Source organism: Erythrolamprus reginae, chromosome 2 (assembly GCF_031021105.1).
Source record: "Erythrolamprus reginae isolate rEryReg1 chromosome 2, rEryReg1.hap1, whole genome shotgun sequence".
NCBI classification, from domain to species: domain Eukaryota; kingdom Metazoa; phylum Chordata; class Lepidosauria; order Squamata; family Dipsadidae; genus Erythrolamprus; species Erythrolamprus reginae.
In genome coordinates, this window is record NC_091951.1 from 143,040,781 (window position 1) to 143,057,565 (window position 16,785).

General features: G+C 39.0%; 1 protein-coding gene across 2 annotated transcripts in view; it reads left to right on the top strand.

Annotated features, from left to right (window-relative positions):
• The first annotated feature begins 200 nt into the window (after window positions 1-200).
• PMP22 (peripheral myelin protein 22) overlaps window positions 201-16,785 on the top strand; it is a 31,748-nt gene continuing 15,163 nt past the window's right edge. The window contains exons 1-3 of one of the 2 annotated variants that reach the window (XM_070739737.1): window positions 201-502; window positions 3,234-3,334; window positions 4,540-4,633. In XM_070739737.1, the coding sequence (XP_070595838.1) occupies window positions 3,257-3,334; window positions 4,540-4,633 (172 nt within the window). In that variant the 5' untranslated portion in view covers window positions 201-502; window positions 3,234-3,256. Of the gene's footprint in view, window positions 503-1,674; window positions 1,780-3,233; window positions 3,335-4,539; window positions 4,634-16,785 lie in introns of those variants that run through there. The other variant, XM_070739738.1, reaches the window with a different exon arrangement.

Genomic DNA, 16,785 nt, shown 5'->3' on the forward strand with positions numbered 1-16,785 from the left:
TACATGGTCTTGCTCCCTGCGCTGTTATTGAAGTGACAGCTGCCAGGGATATTACGAACTAACTGACCCCTTTGTCGCTTTTGGTGGTTCACGTGCCTTTGGGGGGGGGGTCCAAAAAAGCCACACCCTCGCGGAGTAATGCTTCGTTCCCCCCACCCCACCCTGCGCCGGTTAAGTTATGCGTGCTTGCTGTGTTCCTTGCTGGGGGATAAAGAGAGAGAGGCGCTGCCCCTTTAAATAGTTCAGGGTGTTCTCTCTCAGGCCACCATGACATATCTGGGCGTTGGAACGGGGGCCGAATAAACCCGAGTAAAGCACGAGATCCGCGCTAGTAGTAAAGGGATTGCAAACAGCCGGGGCTTGTCCCATTCGCTGATATACACCGGAGTGGTTTGCGACAGCTTTGGCTAGGCGGAACTCGGTTCCTGGAGTTTAAACCACCGGGTACTCTTTGTTTTTAGGGAATACTGCTAAAAAGGAAGCGCGCGGTTTTTCAGCCTTGGTAAGTCAACCCGCGGAGAGGACGAGAGTTATTATTATCTTCACTCCAGTCTTGGGTAAACTTTTCTATAGGTTCGCCTCTCGGGAGACCTTGGGGGGGGGGGGGGTTTCCGAGGTTTTTCGGGGGCATCCCACGGGATTGTTTTTAGTTTCTTTTAAATTGAGATCAGTAGCGCAAGGGTCGACCGCTTCGTTTATTTGGGATGGGGGGGGGCAGCACAAAAACTCGCTGGACAGTTATCAATGGGTTAGTCCCGCCCCGTTTCTAATACGGTACCAGCGCTGTTTCGAAAGGTTTCGAAAAAAGAAAAAAAAAGCTCTGCGTGAGGAAATTAGTCGCAGGCGGAAAATTTAGTAGGGGAGTTTGCGAGGGAGGCGCCCCGCTCGCAGACCTCCAGGTTCTGGGCCAGGGGAAGCCCAAAACATGGGAGGGGAAGAGAGCAGTTTGAAAGCTTCGGAGGTGGTGGGAGGCATCGTTGACAATACGCGACCGACGGCTATCACCTGTGGGACGCGGGAAGTAACCTTAAGGTTTCTCTCTGGAGTTGTTAAGGGAGTACTGTGCCCCATTTAGCGCTCTGCGTGCGTGTGAAGTAAGCTCACTACAGGCTACTGAAGCTGCTGGTAAACGCGGTATGGGGTGCCCTCTCTACCATGCTTGCCACCTCTGTGCTCCGAAATAACACCCCACCAAGCTCAGAGAAGCGTCTTGGCGCACCCTTCGGTTCTTAGGATTCCCTCCAGATTTCTCTCGGCGGCGAGGATAAGGGAATGCAAAGGATGAAGGAGGGCGAGGGAGAATCGCTTTCAGGGCGATTCACCTGGAAAAAAAAGGGAGTTTGCCGGGACTACCTAGCAAAGTGGCTCCTGCCCCGATGAGGCGCGGGACATAAAAAAGGAATTTTGTTGGGAGTTGCGAGGATAAGACAAGTTTTGCGGGAAAGGTCGTTCTCTTCCACTCGGTTGTAGGCGCTGTAGTAAAGATGACCCCGGTATCTCATCCCCCTTCTCCTCGGGGAAGGTATTTATAGCTGAGGCACTGCCAGCCCTGCCGGTTTGCTTGGCCGTTGGTGTGCTACACATTGCACAGCCCGCTAGGCGCCCCGCCGCGATTGGGGCGTTGTTCCTCTTGAAGGGTGACACGGGTTTTTTTGAGTTCCCGCCCCTCGTCTACGGCGAGAAAAACGCGGGCAGCCGCTTTCTCGGACTCGGTTGTAGGGAGCGAGCGGCAGGGGGTAAAAAAACCCCAACAGAAATTAAAACGAATGGCAGAGTGGAGTAAGTAGGCCGCTTCATTTCCAACTCAATCATTCTGGCGGGACGGGGAATTGTCACGCAAACTCAATGGGTGGTGGTGGTGGTGTCTGTTGTAAATCGCCCTCCTTGTTCCGAAGACTCCTGGCACTTTTATGGTACGAATATGGCAAATCCACGTCAGCTATTATTATTTCTCCCTCCCTCCCTGCATCTTAAACGGGCTAAGCGGCGCATTCATTGGCAGGGGCAGGAGAGAGAGACCCTCTCCAGTTAGATCGGACCGCGGCAGACAAGTTTGGTTCTCGGGAGTTTTCAGATCTTAATAGAAAGCTTCGATTCCCGTTTGAAAAGTAGCCCCTTCTAAATCATTCCGGCCCTGATATAATTAGAAACGGGTCGAGATATTTTAGCACGTAAATCATTCCACCCGCCCACCCCCATTTCCCGCTGCCTGGAATTTAGTTCCTCCCTGCCGTCCATTGGTAGACTGAAGTGGTGTGTGTGTGTTTATGGTGGTGTGATGACGGTTTCCTTTCCCCCCTAGTTTGTAATAAATACATGAAGAGGTTTTTCCCACCCAGATTAAATTTGCCAATTTCTCAAGCCCCCCCCCCTCCCCAATTTTCTTGCTGCCTTGACAACACCCCACTCAGTGGTTTTTTAAAAAAAAACTTTCAAGGTTTTTTCTTCTCTCATTGTATTTTGTCCAATATAAGGTTGAAAAATTTTCTTCCCCACGGTTTATTTTATTATCTGTAGCTGGACTGTGAACTTGAGGGATTGGCGGTTTACCGGTTTTGCAGATGCCAATGATTCAAAAGAGAATGGTGACTTTGTGGTATAACTGTTTCCATTCTCCGCCTCCCAAACTACCTCAGCCAGTCTCTGAGGTCCAGTCCAAGCATGGCACTGTTTTCCTACTTTTCAAAGGTTTAACCATTCAAGTTGCTGGAGGGAAACTTTGAGGAATGCTATGGGCATTTAGATTCAGTGCCCCAGGCATCACCATAACTTTTCCAAATCTGGAGGAAAGAAAAATGAATCAGATTCAGGGAAGGAATGTTATTCAAGACATATATGTTATGGATTGTTTGGTAGAGAATGTGGCAATCTTTTTTCTTTTTTTTTTGCAGTTTCTTCAACTGTTAGTTACTATGTGGTTGCAGTAAAAGTTCCTAAAATTGGAATGATTTCAAATCATAGTCTTTACTTCTCCAAACAGTCACATTCAGACATACCAAATTATGTCTTATACTTAAAGTTCCTAGTTAAGATGTTGGAAACACTCCCACTTTCACGCATATTCATAGCATCATTCTGCATAAAACAAAAACACATTTGGTGAATTTCTTTAAGTGATCATAAGCCAAGCCTTAAAACATTGCTATATTCTGTCTCAGAGGCACCCTCTGCTGTTCATTTATTAAATTTAGGTTTGCCTAACCTCTGCTTAAAAGGTTTTTCCCCCTTTCCAGATATACTGAAAACTTTTGCCAAAATGCTCCTTTTGTTGTTGGGAATCATTGTGCTCCATATCTCGGTGCTTGTTCTTCTCTTCGTTTCTACAATTGTCAGTGTAAGTAGACTATCCTGCCTGTTTTTATTTCCTGCATCTAGTGCTCCATTGTGCAATTAATTCATTGCTTCCTTATGAAATATATCAGCTCCATCTATTAAAATAGTTTTAAACCTATCTATGTATTCTTTTAAAATTTAATGTGAAATTATAATGCAAACATACCAGTATTCTCATCGCTTTTGTTATACTAACTATAGTATTTATATGTATCAGAGAATATATGCTGCTCAAAAAAATAAAGGGAACACTCAAATAACACATCCTAGATCTGAATGAATGAAATATTCTCATTGAATACTTTGTTCTGTACATAGTTGAATGTGCTGACAACAAAATGAAATGGATTGTCAATCAGTGTTGCTTCCTAAGCGGACAGTTTGATTTCACAGAATTTTGATTTACTTGGAGTTATATTGCGTTAAGTGTTCCCTTTATTTTTTTGAGCAGTGTATTAGCCTTTCGGGGAAATCTGTTAGCTAAATAAAATAGAAACCAAAAATTTAAGCATAAAGGCCTATTAAATGTGAGTCGATCTCTGCACTGGGAATGGTTGAGGAAAAATTTCCTCTTACTGAGTAACTGCAGAAAAATTTCCAGACTATTGAAAGTGGCTAAGAGCCACAATATTTTTTTTAAAGGAATGGGAACTATTGGCCTTCTAAATGTTACTGAATGACAAGTTCCAGCAATTCCAGTTTCCATGGCTGATGTGGTAGTTGTTGAGCCAACATCTGGAGGAACTGTATATTTTCTACACTTCAGATTGCCAGTTCTCCAAGATAGCTGATGGTACTAGCTGCCATGTGTTTTATTGTTATTCTGCTCCAGAACCATTCTCTGTGCTCTGTCATTGGAAAAAGAAGGTTGAACTAAATAACATTTCCTTCCATGACATTTGGCAAAGATTTTAAAAGAATGAGATTTTTATTTAGTTTTTTTGCCTTTCTTTGGAAGGCTCTTTGTAACAGTCAAAGGAATCAAAGCACAAATTAAAGTCTTTCTCCTCTTAGCCAATGTAAAGAGGGATATGTATTTCTACACTCACTGTTGGAAAGAAGCCTTTGTTGATGCATGGATCTTCAGATGGCCTTTTAATTGCTTTCATTCCTTAAGTGATCTTGACTAACTTAACTAAGATAACATTTAAATTCCACCCCTTTCCAAACTGTTCATCCCTGATAAACCACTCTTTTTTTTTTCAGCAATGGCTCGTTGGGAACGGACACAGGGCAGACCTTTGGCTGAACTGCACCGTTTCTGTGTCTCCATTTCGTTGCTCAGCATCATCCGCAAATGGTGAGATTTTTTTTATGGGCGTGGCTTTCTTTTAAAATGCATCTCTTTGGTCTCTTTTCCCCCCTGCTCCAATATTCCCTTTGACCTGCTAATCCTGGAAGTAGTTTACACAATAGGATTTCACAATATATCCCCACTTCTTTCACTGCCAACTTTGTGCTGCTTGAATGTATACTCTATTTCCCCAACTTCTTGCCTGACTTTTACACAACCCTGACTCAATAATACTTAGCTCCATTTCTGAATGAATATATAATTTGCATTGTTTCTTCCTGTTCTGTACTAAATTGATTGTCAGATGTCTATTAAGAAAATGGGTGCTCCTTGTTTGTGCTTAGTTTGTCCATCAAATAAACCATTCTGCACGAAGTGAGTGGTTAATCTAGTAATAGTTGATTCTTAATACCTCTGTGTAGAATATTGACTCTGTCCTGCTTCCTTAATCTAGCCACAAAATTGGATATTTCTTTAATAACATTTGGAATATGCAACAATGAACCGATATTATAATACCTGTATATAAACCCAGCCTACATATTACCTTATGTTATGCCAAACAATGGTTTTTAATCTATGAATAGATGTTTATAGGCAGAGATACTCCATAGGCAGTGGTGTTATACACATGATTAAACATTAGAGTTACTAAGGCTGCTTATTTATTCTTATTTAAAGGTAAATTCCACTGCAGAAATTAGGACTTTTGAATAAATAGATAAGATGTATTACTGTATAGGCATGTGTAATAATTATAAAACTGGGCCTGCATAAAGGGAAATTTTGAAATACATGAGTTTTCTTCCAGGTTGTCCTTTGACCGTTTGATTAAATCTTTGTTTAAATCCCTGTATATAGTTTGTTAATATCTGTTGTTGCAAATCATGGATTCCCTTATTCTGTCATGAGCCTCTGTTGTTTTGATTATAGGTCCTTGTCAGGCCATTTAGTTGCCTTTTATTTTGAAAATTCATCATTCATGTAGCTAGAAAGTCCTTTGATTTTTGTCTTGTTTGGGTGGTCTCATTTTGCTTCCCAATCAAGAACATGGCTTATTTTCAATAAGACCCTGTCATGTTTTTACTAAGAGTATTTGAAAGGGCATTGTGGACCACTGAATTAAGTAGACATGTGGTTTTGGCCAACAAACTTTGAATGTTGTAACTTTTTGGAAGGGACCTTTGATGTCTTCTAGTCCAATGCCTGTTCAAGCAGGAGATCTTAATCTGAACGCAAGTGACTGTCTAGTCTCTTCTTTAAAACCTCCAGTGATGAAGCACCTACAACTTTGGAAGGCAAGTTGTTACTGGTCAATAATTCTCACTGTTAGGAAGTTTTCCCTTAATCCCAGGTTGCTTCTCTTCTTGCTTACCTTCCATCCATTGTTTCTTGTCCTACCCTCTAGTGCTTTGAAAAATAAATTGACCTCTTTTTTGTGACAACTCTCAAATGCTGGAATACTGATATCATGTCCCCCCTTAGTCCTTCTTTTCTCTAGGCTGACCAAACCCAAATCCTGCAACAGTTCTTCATATGTTTTTGTTTCCAGGCCTTTGCTCATCTTTATTACTCTTTTTTGCATTTTGTCCAAAGTCTCAACATATTTTTTGTAATGTGGTGACCAAAACTAGATGCAGGATTCCAGATGTGGTCTTACTAAGGCTTTGTAAAGCGATAATACATCATTTGATTTTGATTCTGTGCCTCTGTTTATGTAACCAAGGATTGTATTAGCTTTTTTGGCTGCTGCTGCATATTGCTGGCTCATATTTAAGCAATTCCAAGTAACAATGTGCTGCTGCATATTGCTGGCTCATATTTAAGTACTCCAATCTGAATCCTTTTTAATTTGCTGTCCACAGATAATTCATTGGCTGTAGGTGGTTATTCCCCCAACAGCAATATATTCAACCCAGTGTCAGTTTTTGTACAATGTTTCTAGGCCACCTCCCCACTCAGTTCTTGGATATTGTTGGCAATAATGTTTCAGTATTTCTCAATTAAGAGTATTCTTTCAGTTTCCTCTCAAGGTGCATCAGAATCTCTTTTTACAAATTTGATATGACTGAGTTATTTGGATCCCTGAATTTTTGCTTTGGTAAATGCTTTTTATTTTTCATTTATTCAGAGTAGTTGCAGCCGAAGTTACCACCATTGGGCGGGAGGAGTTGGAGGAACACATGTTCTTTTTTTTAATTAGAAAAGCTGTCTTCTCAATTACACAACCCCAAGAGGAAGGGAAATAAATACTTCTAATCTCCCACATTGGATAAATAGACTTTTTATGATAAAAAGAAAAAGTGACAATTCTCCTCTATTCCAATCACCAAGTGTAGATTAACATTTTTTTGCAACTGTTTTTTTTAAAATAATCCCTCTGGGACAATATTCAGGGAGGTGAATTATAAGTAGCTTGATCTATGCTAGTTTGTTCTCAGTTCAAAAGAAATACTGAATTGCAACAGTACACTGGAATGAAACCATAAGGTTTCCTTCCTTTGAAGATGCAGAAACTTTCTTTACATACATTTTAAAACACAGCCTGTGAAAATATTTGGAAATGAATTAATTATTTTGAATGTATCCTGTGCTTATCATTTTTACTGTTACTGAAACTCCAAGTCATGCGAGCAAGAATAAAGGAAACTGCTACATCTTTGGTTACTTTTAGTACATTTTAACAACATCTGGGGACATCTGATAGGTTCTACCCTAGGCAATCAGAGCAATTATAAGGGATCATGTGACTTTAGATTTAAATTATAGGAGCTGAAATGTATTAGAACTTTTATCTCAGGTGACTAGCCTAGAATCTCTTTAATATGATACTAGACATTAAAAACCCACTTAATATTGGATATTAAAAACAGCTGGACTATGAAAGGTAAAATTGAAGGCAAAATAGTGGTGGTCCACCTTTTGCTTCTATTTTAATTTCCCCATGTCTTTTGCCCACTTACTGAACTGAACTAGAATTATGATAAATAATATGATAAATCCAAGAAAGGAGTTCAAAAAGCTTGGACATGAATCCTCATATATAGGAGAATTCAGACAACTCTTAGTATAAAGTGTTCTGGAATTGTGATAATTCTCATGAGATAACTGTATCATCTTGCAGCCAAGTAACGTTCATGTTTAATAGCCTCCCCCAGCTTGTATTGGACTTCAGTTCAATAGTGCTACTACAATATGGACATTGATCTTGTTGGCTGCTTATTCTGAGAACAGCTGATCTAATACATCACAAGGATGCAGCAATGGAGAAAGCTGCTGTGTAAGATGATAATTTAGTATTTAACAATGATCCAGTAGGGCAAAACTCAAGTTTCTATAGCCTATTTTTGTTTGTTTTTATACCACATTACTATATCCTGTTGCAATTATATATAGACTCATTTCTTCACAGTACAAAAGAAAAATGACAGTAACAATGAAAATGAGAAAATAAAACCAGCAATAAAAATAGACAATCATAAAGCATCTGGCATCAGCCCTCAAATTCCCTGCAGAAAAGCTCAATTTGAGAAGTTTCTGGAAGGTGACCAGAATTGGGGCAAGTTCTTTGTGTTAAAAGCTGCTGGAACAACATTTTTTAATGTACCCATTAACTGAGTCCCATTGTGAAGGGCAACATCTCTTTTTAAACCCTTGGTTTTATAGTAGTGAATGTCAGCATGAGCACATTGAATTGGTGGATTATTTTGGTCTGTCTATGTTTTTAATTGCAGGCCCACACAGGTACAAAAATAGGTGATATGCTGTCTAATGCTTTCGACTCAGTGGTTCAGAATATGCAGGCCTACAAACACAGAATCAGTTTCCAACTCATTCAGACAGCCTGATTTAATGAGTTGCAGACAACTGGCAAGTTTGTGTTTCTACATATTCTAAAATTATTTATTCCATAGTCAATCTTTTGTTTGGTGAGGTTGGGATATTCTGTAATGTTCCCAGTTCAGCTGCAATGTTCACTTGAAAGCAGCAGTAATCAGTGCTTCTCCTGGAGTGAATAAAAATGATACTCTCTTATCCCCTAATAGTACAAGATAAGTATGCAAGTACAGTACCTGGACACATCTGTGTAAAAATGTAGTGGTTTTATATGCTAAATCTGAAAGTTTAAAATCAGCATTTCATTACATTCATTTTTGTGCAGCTTAAATGTATGCAGGGCTATGGATTTTGAAGTCATTGGTGTAGTGGGCCCCTTTTAATTTCAAATAAAACATATTTAGGGTATATTAAATGAACCCTCCAACCTATTTATATATAGCGAGCCCTCCAAATTGGGAGGGGAAGAGGTAATATTGTTTGCACAGCTGAGAAAGATGAAGGAATGTTTTGATCTTAGTAACAGAAAGCCTACACAAGGGAGAATTCAACATTTTGCAAATGTGCAGGATATGTCCCAAGAGACAACCAGGAAACATTTGCATTTTTATTTTGGATACCTCTGGGGATAGAATGGATTAAGACAAGAAAAAGGGGAACCATATGCAATCCCATGTTCTTACAACTCCTTCTTTTTGCTCTTGTGCCTCCTTGCAGTACACTCACTGAGAAATCTTACATACCAAAGAATGGGAAACTTATGTGGTTCCATATGTTGCTGAACATCTTTCCCTATTGGTTTGGGAGATAAAGCTGAGCAACATATTTTCTACATCTAGGCAAATACATGCTAAGGCAGTCCATTCGTACCTTCTTTGTTATAGGCCTCGTTATTCTTATTCTGAATACAAATTATGTTCCTAACTTACAGCAGGTAATATCGTCAGATATTCCTACTTGAAGATTTCTATTTCATCCATGGATCTGTAAAGAAATATTTTATGCATTGCAAATAAATGGCATGATTAACCCTTTAGATGTCCTCAATTGCAGAAGCTTGCTTCTAGTTTTTGAAGAGAAACTGTCCAATGGCTATACCCATGTATGCAGTTTAGTTTTGAAACTTTGAAATTTCTTTTGGTTTCTTCCCTGTAAGCCTTTGTGCAGTAGACCTGGTCACTCAGTTTTTTTCTGAAAAACTAAGGACCGTATCTTTGATTGTCTTATCTGCTTTTCACATAAAATGCTAATTTTTAATTTTATTTATTGCTATGTGAGACAAATCAAACCTTTTAAAGCCTTGTTTGTGTTTGCAGTGGCAAAAAAGGAAATGAATATCTTTAAAAAAAACCTTTAATTTATTTTTTTAAAAATTTAACCCTGACCCTAACTTGTAAATTCATACAGTGGAATTGTGTACTGTAAATATTAATACCACCTGAATAATATCACTGCAAGGTGCAGGAAATATGTCACTATAGTTACCCAAACTACATCTTTCCTTCATTGGCAAGGTTTGCTCAGGAGCTTAGTAGAATGATGTGGGTGAGTGCATGAATGCATGTACTCCAAGCAGTCAGTATTCTGGTGACTGCTTGGATTAGGCTCTGCAGTTTTCTTGGCAAGATTTTTCAGAATTGGTTTATTGTGTTGCCTCCTACTCAGTGCTAAAAGAGAATGACTAGCCCCAAATCTTCCAGGCTTTGAGACTATGTCAGGACTAGATTGGTGTTCCATTTTCTAGCTTTTTAAATCTTTTGTGTCTTTACTACAGCAAGCTAGCTCTAGAATTATTAATAACTTTTCAGATATATGCCTGCTTGAATTACTAACCATGTAGCAGAGTCTATGATTAGTACCTGCTTTACATTTATCTAGCATAAGTCACCATTTTTCCTCTTAAATAATGCTATTTGTTTCTCTTTTTTGGTACAAATGGAGTGTTTGATTGTGTGGCCATCCTTTTTAGAAATGATGGCTCTCAAAGATGGTGAAAGAATTTAACATAACAATATCTAAATTTAAGGGTATGTAAAGTGAAAAAAAGTCCCCAGATAAAATTTGTTAAAGCAGTATATGTAATATAAACTAAATCTCATTCAAATATTCATATTATACTATGTGCTCAGTGTTTAAAGAAAAGTCTCAATAAAGTTGAATTCTTTCAAGATATCTAGCTACAGCTCTTACAGTCCCTTAAAATCTGCTAGATGTTGCCATCTGCTGAAATATTTTGTTCAGTAAGTGTCAAAGATTTGATTATTTCCTGAATAATCAGACACTATAGTAGTATTTATATATGTTTATTTATTTATTTATTGGCATCCATTTTTACATCAGAAAAAAAACCCATACAACTTTTGCATTCATTTAAAAAAAACAATATCACCTAGCAGTATCATCTTGTCTAGAACATTCTCTTTGATTTTGGTACATTTTTACCACTGAAATTCATTTTTCAGTTTAAGTGGTCAATTATTTGCAACTGTTGTGGCTGGCCAGCAGAGCTGATGGCAGACTCTGACAGTGAGGAAATTGGGGAGGAACATAGGCCAATCCTGGAGTTTGGGGAAGGCTCTGATGAATGCTTTGCATCGGAGGCAGAGATGGGACAGGTCTATCCAACAGTTATTAGCTACCTTTGGAATCTGAAATAAGTGGGACTGAAGAAAAGTTAGAGCCTGTTTTCGATGTGTGCATGCATAGAGCTCTCAGGAGAAGGGAACAATTAAAGAACAGAGGTCAACTCGGGAGTAAAGGCACAAGTGGATACTGAATGGCCCCTTCCATTGGAAATAAATAGGAGCAAAATGGGAGTGGTGTTTGAAGGATTATTAGTGGGAAGATTTGCTTATTTGGGAGATTCCTTGCCAAGTATTTCCTTGTACAGCCTGGCATATGGAAACTATCAGCCTGGCAACTATCCAAGGATTGATCATGTCTGTGGTTGCAATTCATCCTTGAAAGACTGTTTGCTGGGACTTTGCTGGATGTGAATGCTAGAAATTATCCAAATAAAAAAGGTATTTTAGGACAAGGAGTCTGTTTCATGATTTGGGTCAGAATAACCACCCAAGAGTTGCCTGAGAAACGAGATGGCTGAAAAATAAATAAATACATTTATTATAATTATCAGTTCAAATGTTGCACTCATCATAGTTTCAGATTGCCTTGCCAGACATTCTTCATTAAGACTTATCTGAGGAATTTAGGATGATGTCCCACTTGTATATCAAAGGATTACTGATTAGTTTCTCTGTTGAAGCAACACCATTGAAAGTAGTAGCATAAAGTCAAAGGATGCCTGGAATAATGAGTTCATGGTCAAGGCAATTTTTCAGATGATGTGTCTTATTTATTTATTTAAAAGATTTATTTGGCTGCCCATTTTTAACAACTCTGAGAAACTCATAACAACTACAAAACCAGTACAGTAATTATAAAAGAATAAAATGGTAAAATGCTCACACCAAAACCTTGTGCTTCCCATCATCCCCTTAGGATATCTTGTAGCATGCTCCAATTATGCTCATTCAATTCATCCTGTCCCATCTTGCTCTGCCCTGCCCAGCTTAATGTTTTGGTAAACAGCCAGGTCTTTATGGCCTTCCAAAAGGCTAAAATTGAGGGACTTCTGAATATCTTGGGAAGATGTTTCACAGGATAGGAGCAACCAAGGAAAAGGCATGCTTCCAAAGTCCCACAAAGTGGCAGAATTCCAGGAAAGAGAAGTGCCTATTTTATCTGATCCAGATAAGGGACAAGCAGAAATGAAGTCCTGCAAATAACCATGTAGGGTTATCCTGTGCCATGTAGGGATTTAAAGGTGATAACCAACCTACCAACACCAACTAGAGAAAGGAGAACCACCACAAAATGGTGCTTCCCACTCTCACCTTTTGTAGCTGGTGGGGGAAATATATATATCTAAGTATTGAGATGAACATTTGTTATTGACTAAATACTTATTTTCCACCATAATTTGCAAATAAATTGGTTAAAAATCAAACTGTAATTTTCTGGATGTGTTTTCTCACGTTGTCTCTTATAATTGAGGTCTAGCTATGATGTCAATTACAGGCCTCTCTCATCTTTTTAAGTGGGAGAACTTGCACAATTGGTGTTTGAGTAAATACTTTTTTCCCCACTGTAGGTTCTGATCTTTGGAAATGTAAAATCCTATTTCTAAAAGATCTTGGAAGTTTTCAATTTTCTCATTGCTTCTGTGCATGTAGTAGGAATAATATATGCAAAAATTGAGATGGTGAGGCTTTTCCTAGTACAGAAATCATTGGAGAGGCAACTATTTATAATGCTGCATATTTCTTAGTTTACTTGTTTGTAAATCAAATTTATAGGCTGTCCCACTTGCAGTACCTCTGGTCAGCATATAAAAAGATATTGTCTTGTTCTTTACATATTAATCTATATTCACATTACTTGTTCTTGGCTCAGTCTGTTCACTGGAGTGCCCTACTAATATGTAAACCGGTCATTCATTTTTTTCCATATTCATAAGAAGCTCTGCTGCAGTACTGATGATGCTGGTGGAGATTTAGGATCTTTCTCTGTGCAGCAATGACCTGTTGAATTGCAATAGAAAATGCTACCTATTGCAATTCAACAGCTTACTGCTGCAAGAAGAGCTCTAGAATTCAATTCAGGTTGCCCTGTCTTCCTCTGCTTAGCTGGAGTTTTGCAGGGAAGAAATGGGTGTGTGTGTATGTGTGGGGGAACTACCTGTTTAGATGTTTATGATTAAGGGAGAATGAAATAAAAACTGTTCAACTAAAGCTCAAGTAAATTGAGCAACTTATTGTTTCCTTTTTTATATAAAAGTAAACTTTATTTAAACACACAAAATACAGTGGTACCTCATGATACAAACTTATTTGGTTCCAGGAGGAGGTTCGTAAGGTGAAAAGTTCGTAAGACGAAACAATGTTTCCCATAAGAATCAATGTAAAAGCAAATAATGCGTGCAAATCCTTCATGAAAATCCCAAACTTTAGAAGGGAGGCGAACAGAGGGCAGGGAGGAACAGCTAAAGGGGGAGGGTAGAAGAAGCAAGGCTAGGCTAAAGGGTGAGTGGGAAGGAAGAAAGGCAAGGGGGGCGCCCCTCCCTTTTCTTTCTTCAAAAGACACCCTTTCAGTGCGTCTGCAAGCATGCTGTTCTCCTATTTTTGTTAATGCAAAGTCTTTCCCCCTCCAAGCTGCCCCTCCCTTTTCTTTCTTCAAAAGACACCCTTTCAGTGCCTCTGCAAGCACGCTGTTCTCTGCAAACTCTTTCCCCCTCCAAGCCGCCCCTCCCTTTTCTTTCTTCAAAAGACACCCTTTCAGTGCCTCTGCAAGCATGCTGTTCTCTGCAAACTCTTTCCCCCTCCAAGCTGCCCCTCCCTTTTCTTTCTTCAAAAGACACCCTTTCAGTGCCTCTGCAAGCACACTGTTCTCCTACTTTTGTTAATGCAAAGTCTTTCCCCCTCCAAGCCACCCCTCCCTTTTCTTTCTTCAAAAAAGGGGAAAAAAAGAAACTCCTTCATCCCAGCAGCAGCGGCTTGGGTTTGTAAGGTGAACATAGTTCGGAAGAAGAGGCAAAAAAATCTTAAACATCGGGTTCGTATCTCGAAAAGTTCGTTAGAAGAGACGTTCGTAAGATGAGGTACCACTGTACAAACAATTAAACTCACACAGAAAAAAAACCCATTAAAATAAAATGTTGGACATTTTGTGACCTGCCTGCAGTACAAATCTAATGGTGCTTATTTACTATTACATAAGTTGTATTTACATATATTCATCAAGTTTTGGCAAAGATCTTATTATGGTATACCAGAGCAACTTATTGTTTCCAATGAGATGATGGTCACAGGCCCAGGCAATTTTAAAGGATGGTGACTCAAATTCATGAAGAAATGAAGTCTTCAGTGTCCAGCAGGACCCAGAGTACATCCATCCTTTCTGAATAGAAACAACTGGGGAAAGAGCCCCTCAGCTAGACTATTTCCAAGCAAGAAAATCTTTAAAGGTGACATCCAGAACATTGAATTGCACCTGGAAGCACACTAGAGTCAGGATGAATATGCTTAATATCCAGCAAGGGCAGATTTGGTAGAGGTGGGTTCCTACCAGTGCGATCTGGTATGCCGCTCTAGTAGTGGCCCCTGATTACACAATTTTGGTGCAATTGCTCCAGTACTGTCTTTGCCGGTCTGTGCATGCCATCTCCCGCCCCCCCTAATTTTCAGCGATTTTTTTTGGCTCTCTGAGCATGCACAGAAGTAAAATCATTCTGCATATGCGCGGAAGCAAAATTGCGCTGGGGGTGCATCCATGTGCAACATCACAATGCGCACCAATAGGAAACGTTAATAGGAACCTGCCCCTGATTAGGTTTATTGCCATGTCATTCTTGTACCTAGCAATCATGTGGTTTATCTTTTTGCACTATAACCATGATATTGTCTTTATCTTGAATGAAGCAGACTTAAATTTTCCTTAGCTGTATCTGCATTAACTAGTGTTTTTCCTTATTCCATCACTGTCCAATGTGTCCAATGGCACCCTCCTGTATGTATCAAATCTTTAGACTTTGTCACGTTGCAAGGGTTCTAAAAATGTTCCATAGGTGGTTTTTCAATAGATAAATATACAGTAATTGCATAATTACAATAATTAAGTGGCAGGGTTTTGTTTAACATTTTTTTTAGGTATTTTAAATGCGGCCATTACAGTTTTTAGTGACTTCTCTGGATCTACTTAATCTCCATGCATCCTTTTGACATAACTGGCTTTGTGGTGTTGGGTTTTTTCTTCTTTAAGAGCTAGAATGGCTTTTAAATTATTGTCACCTGCTTTTATTCTGCTTCTGTTTTAGCATTATTTCCTTTGAAAAAATATCTACCTTAAGAGGGAATCTGAAAACATTTTAAATAAAGCCATCCCAAACAAAAAACTGAGTAGAGTTTCCCCCCATGTTGGGAGATACAAATCACAAAAAGTTTCAGTTTCCTTAAATTTTGCAGGTCAGGAACAAAAATAATAAAATAAAATTGCCAGGCTTATAAAATAAGTTATTATCATTGGTTGCTTGTATGTTTTGTATTGCTCCTTCTTAAAAAGTACAGAAAATAAATACAATATTAGAATCTTCAAAAAGGACTATTGCAACTACAAGACTTCAGTGAGCGATTTTGCAGTTTCTTAAGGAACGGTTAGAGAGACATTTGAGGAAGATGTCGAAATGCCAATTTTTTCCTCCAGATCCCCCTTTTCTTGGAATATTTGTCATTTCTTTGGAGGTAGCATTTCTAAATCTAAATCTCATGGGGCTGTGGGGGGAGGATGGGAGCTACAGACCAAGATTTTAGGAAGCACCACATTTGGAAAGGCTGCTATAGCAGAGAATTGATTAAGGAGTGGACCATGCAGATCTGTGGCAGCAGTATCTCTCTTATTGAATTTTGTAAGCTAAAATTATTTGCATTCATAAGTATACACTGTAGCATAGTCAACAGGGAAAAACATCAAACTGCATTCTTTGTCAAACTTTTTTTCTGCCTCTCTTATGAAAAAAACTGGCTTTGTACTTTCCTGCAATTAATGTCTTCAACATGGGTGACAGTTTAGAGCCTGGTATTCCATGCTGATAAATGGAACAAGAAGATAGCACTTCTGTTTCATTGTGCAAGTGTTGAGAAAGAATCCTGTTTTTCTTTCTTTGTAACTCATAAAATTGAAGGAGCAAAAACCCTTATGCTGAAAGTGTGGATCTAAACAAGCAACGTCTATATTTACATTGTTCAGCATCCACTCTCATTCACCTCTGTGGCATGAGTAGAGAAGGGTGAAAGGCATGCTAATTTATCAAGAATATAATATTGTTAAGTTTGGCACCTGTTGCATTTATTTCATTTAAACATGCAATACTGGAAAGGAATTTCACCTTTCGATTCAGGAAACTATTTCACCACCCTGAGTTGCAATACCTATAACCAAGCGCTTTCTGTAATTGACCCATTTCTCTCAGTTGGTGGATATTTCGGCTTATTTCTTCATATCAAATTGTTTCAACTCTTCACATTTTTAAGCTTTCTATAGTGCTTGGTTCAACTTGGGGTTGAAGTCACTGCTGACAACCTTTACAAAGTACAGTGGTACCTCTTCTTAAGAATGCCTCTACTTAAGAACTTTTCTAGATAAGAACCGGGTGTTCAAGATTTTTTTTGCCTCTCCGTAAGAACCATTTTCTACTTAATAACCCGAGCCCGGAAAAATTTCCCAGGAAATTTGAGAGCAGCACGAAGACCTCGCCAGTTTCCCCT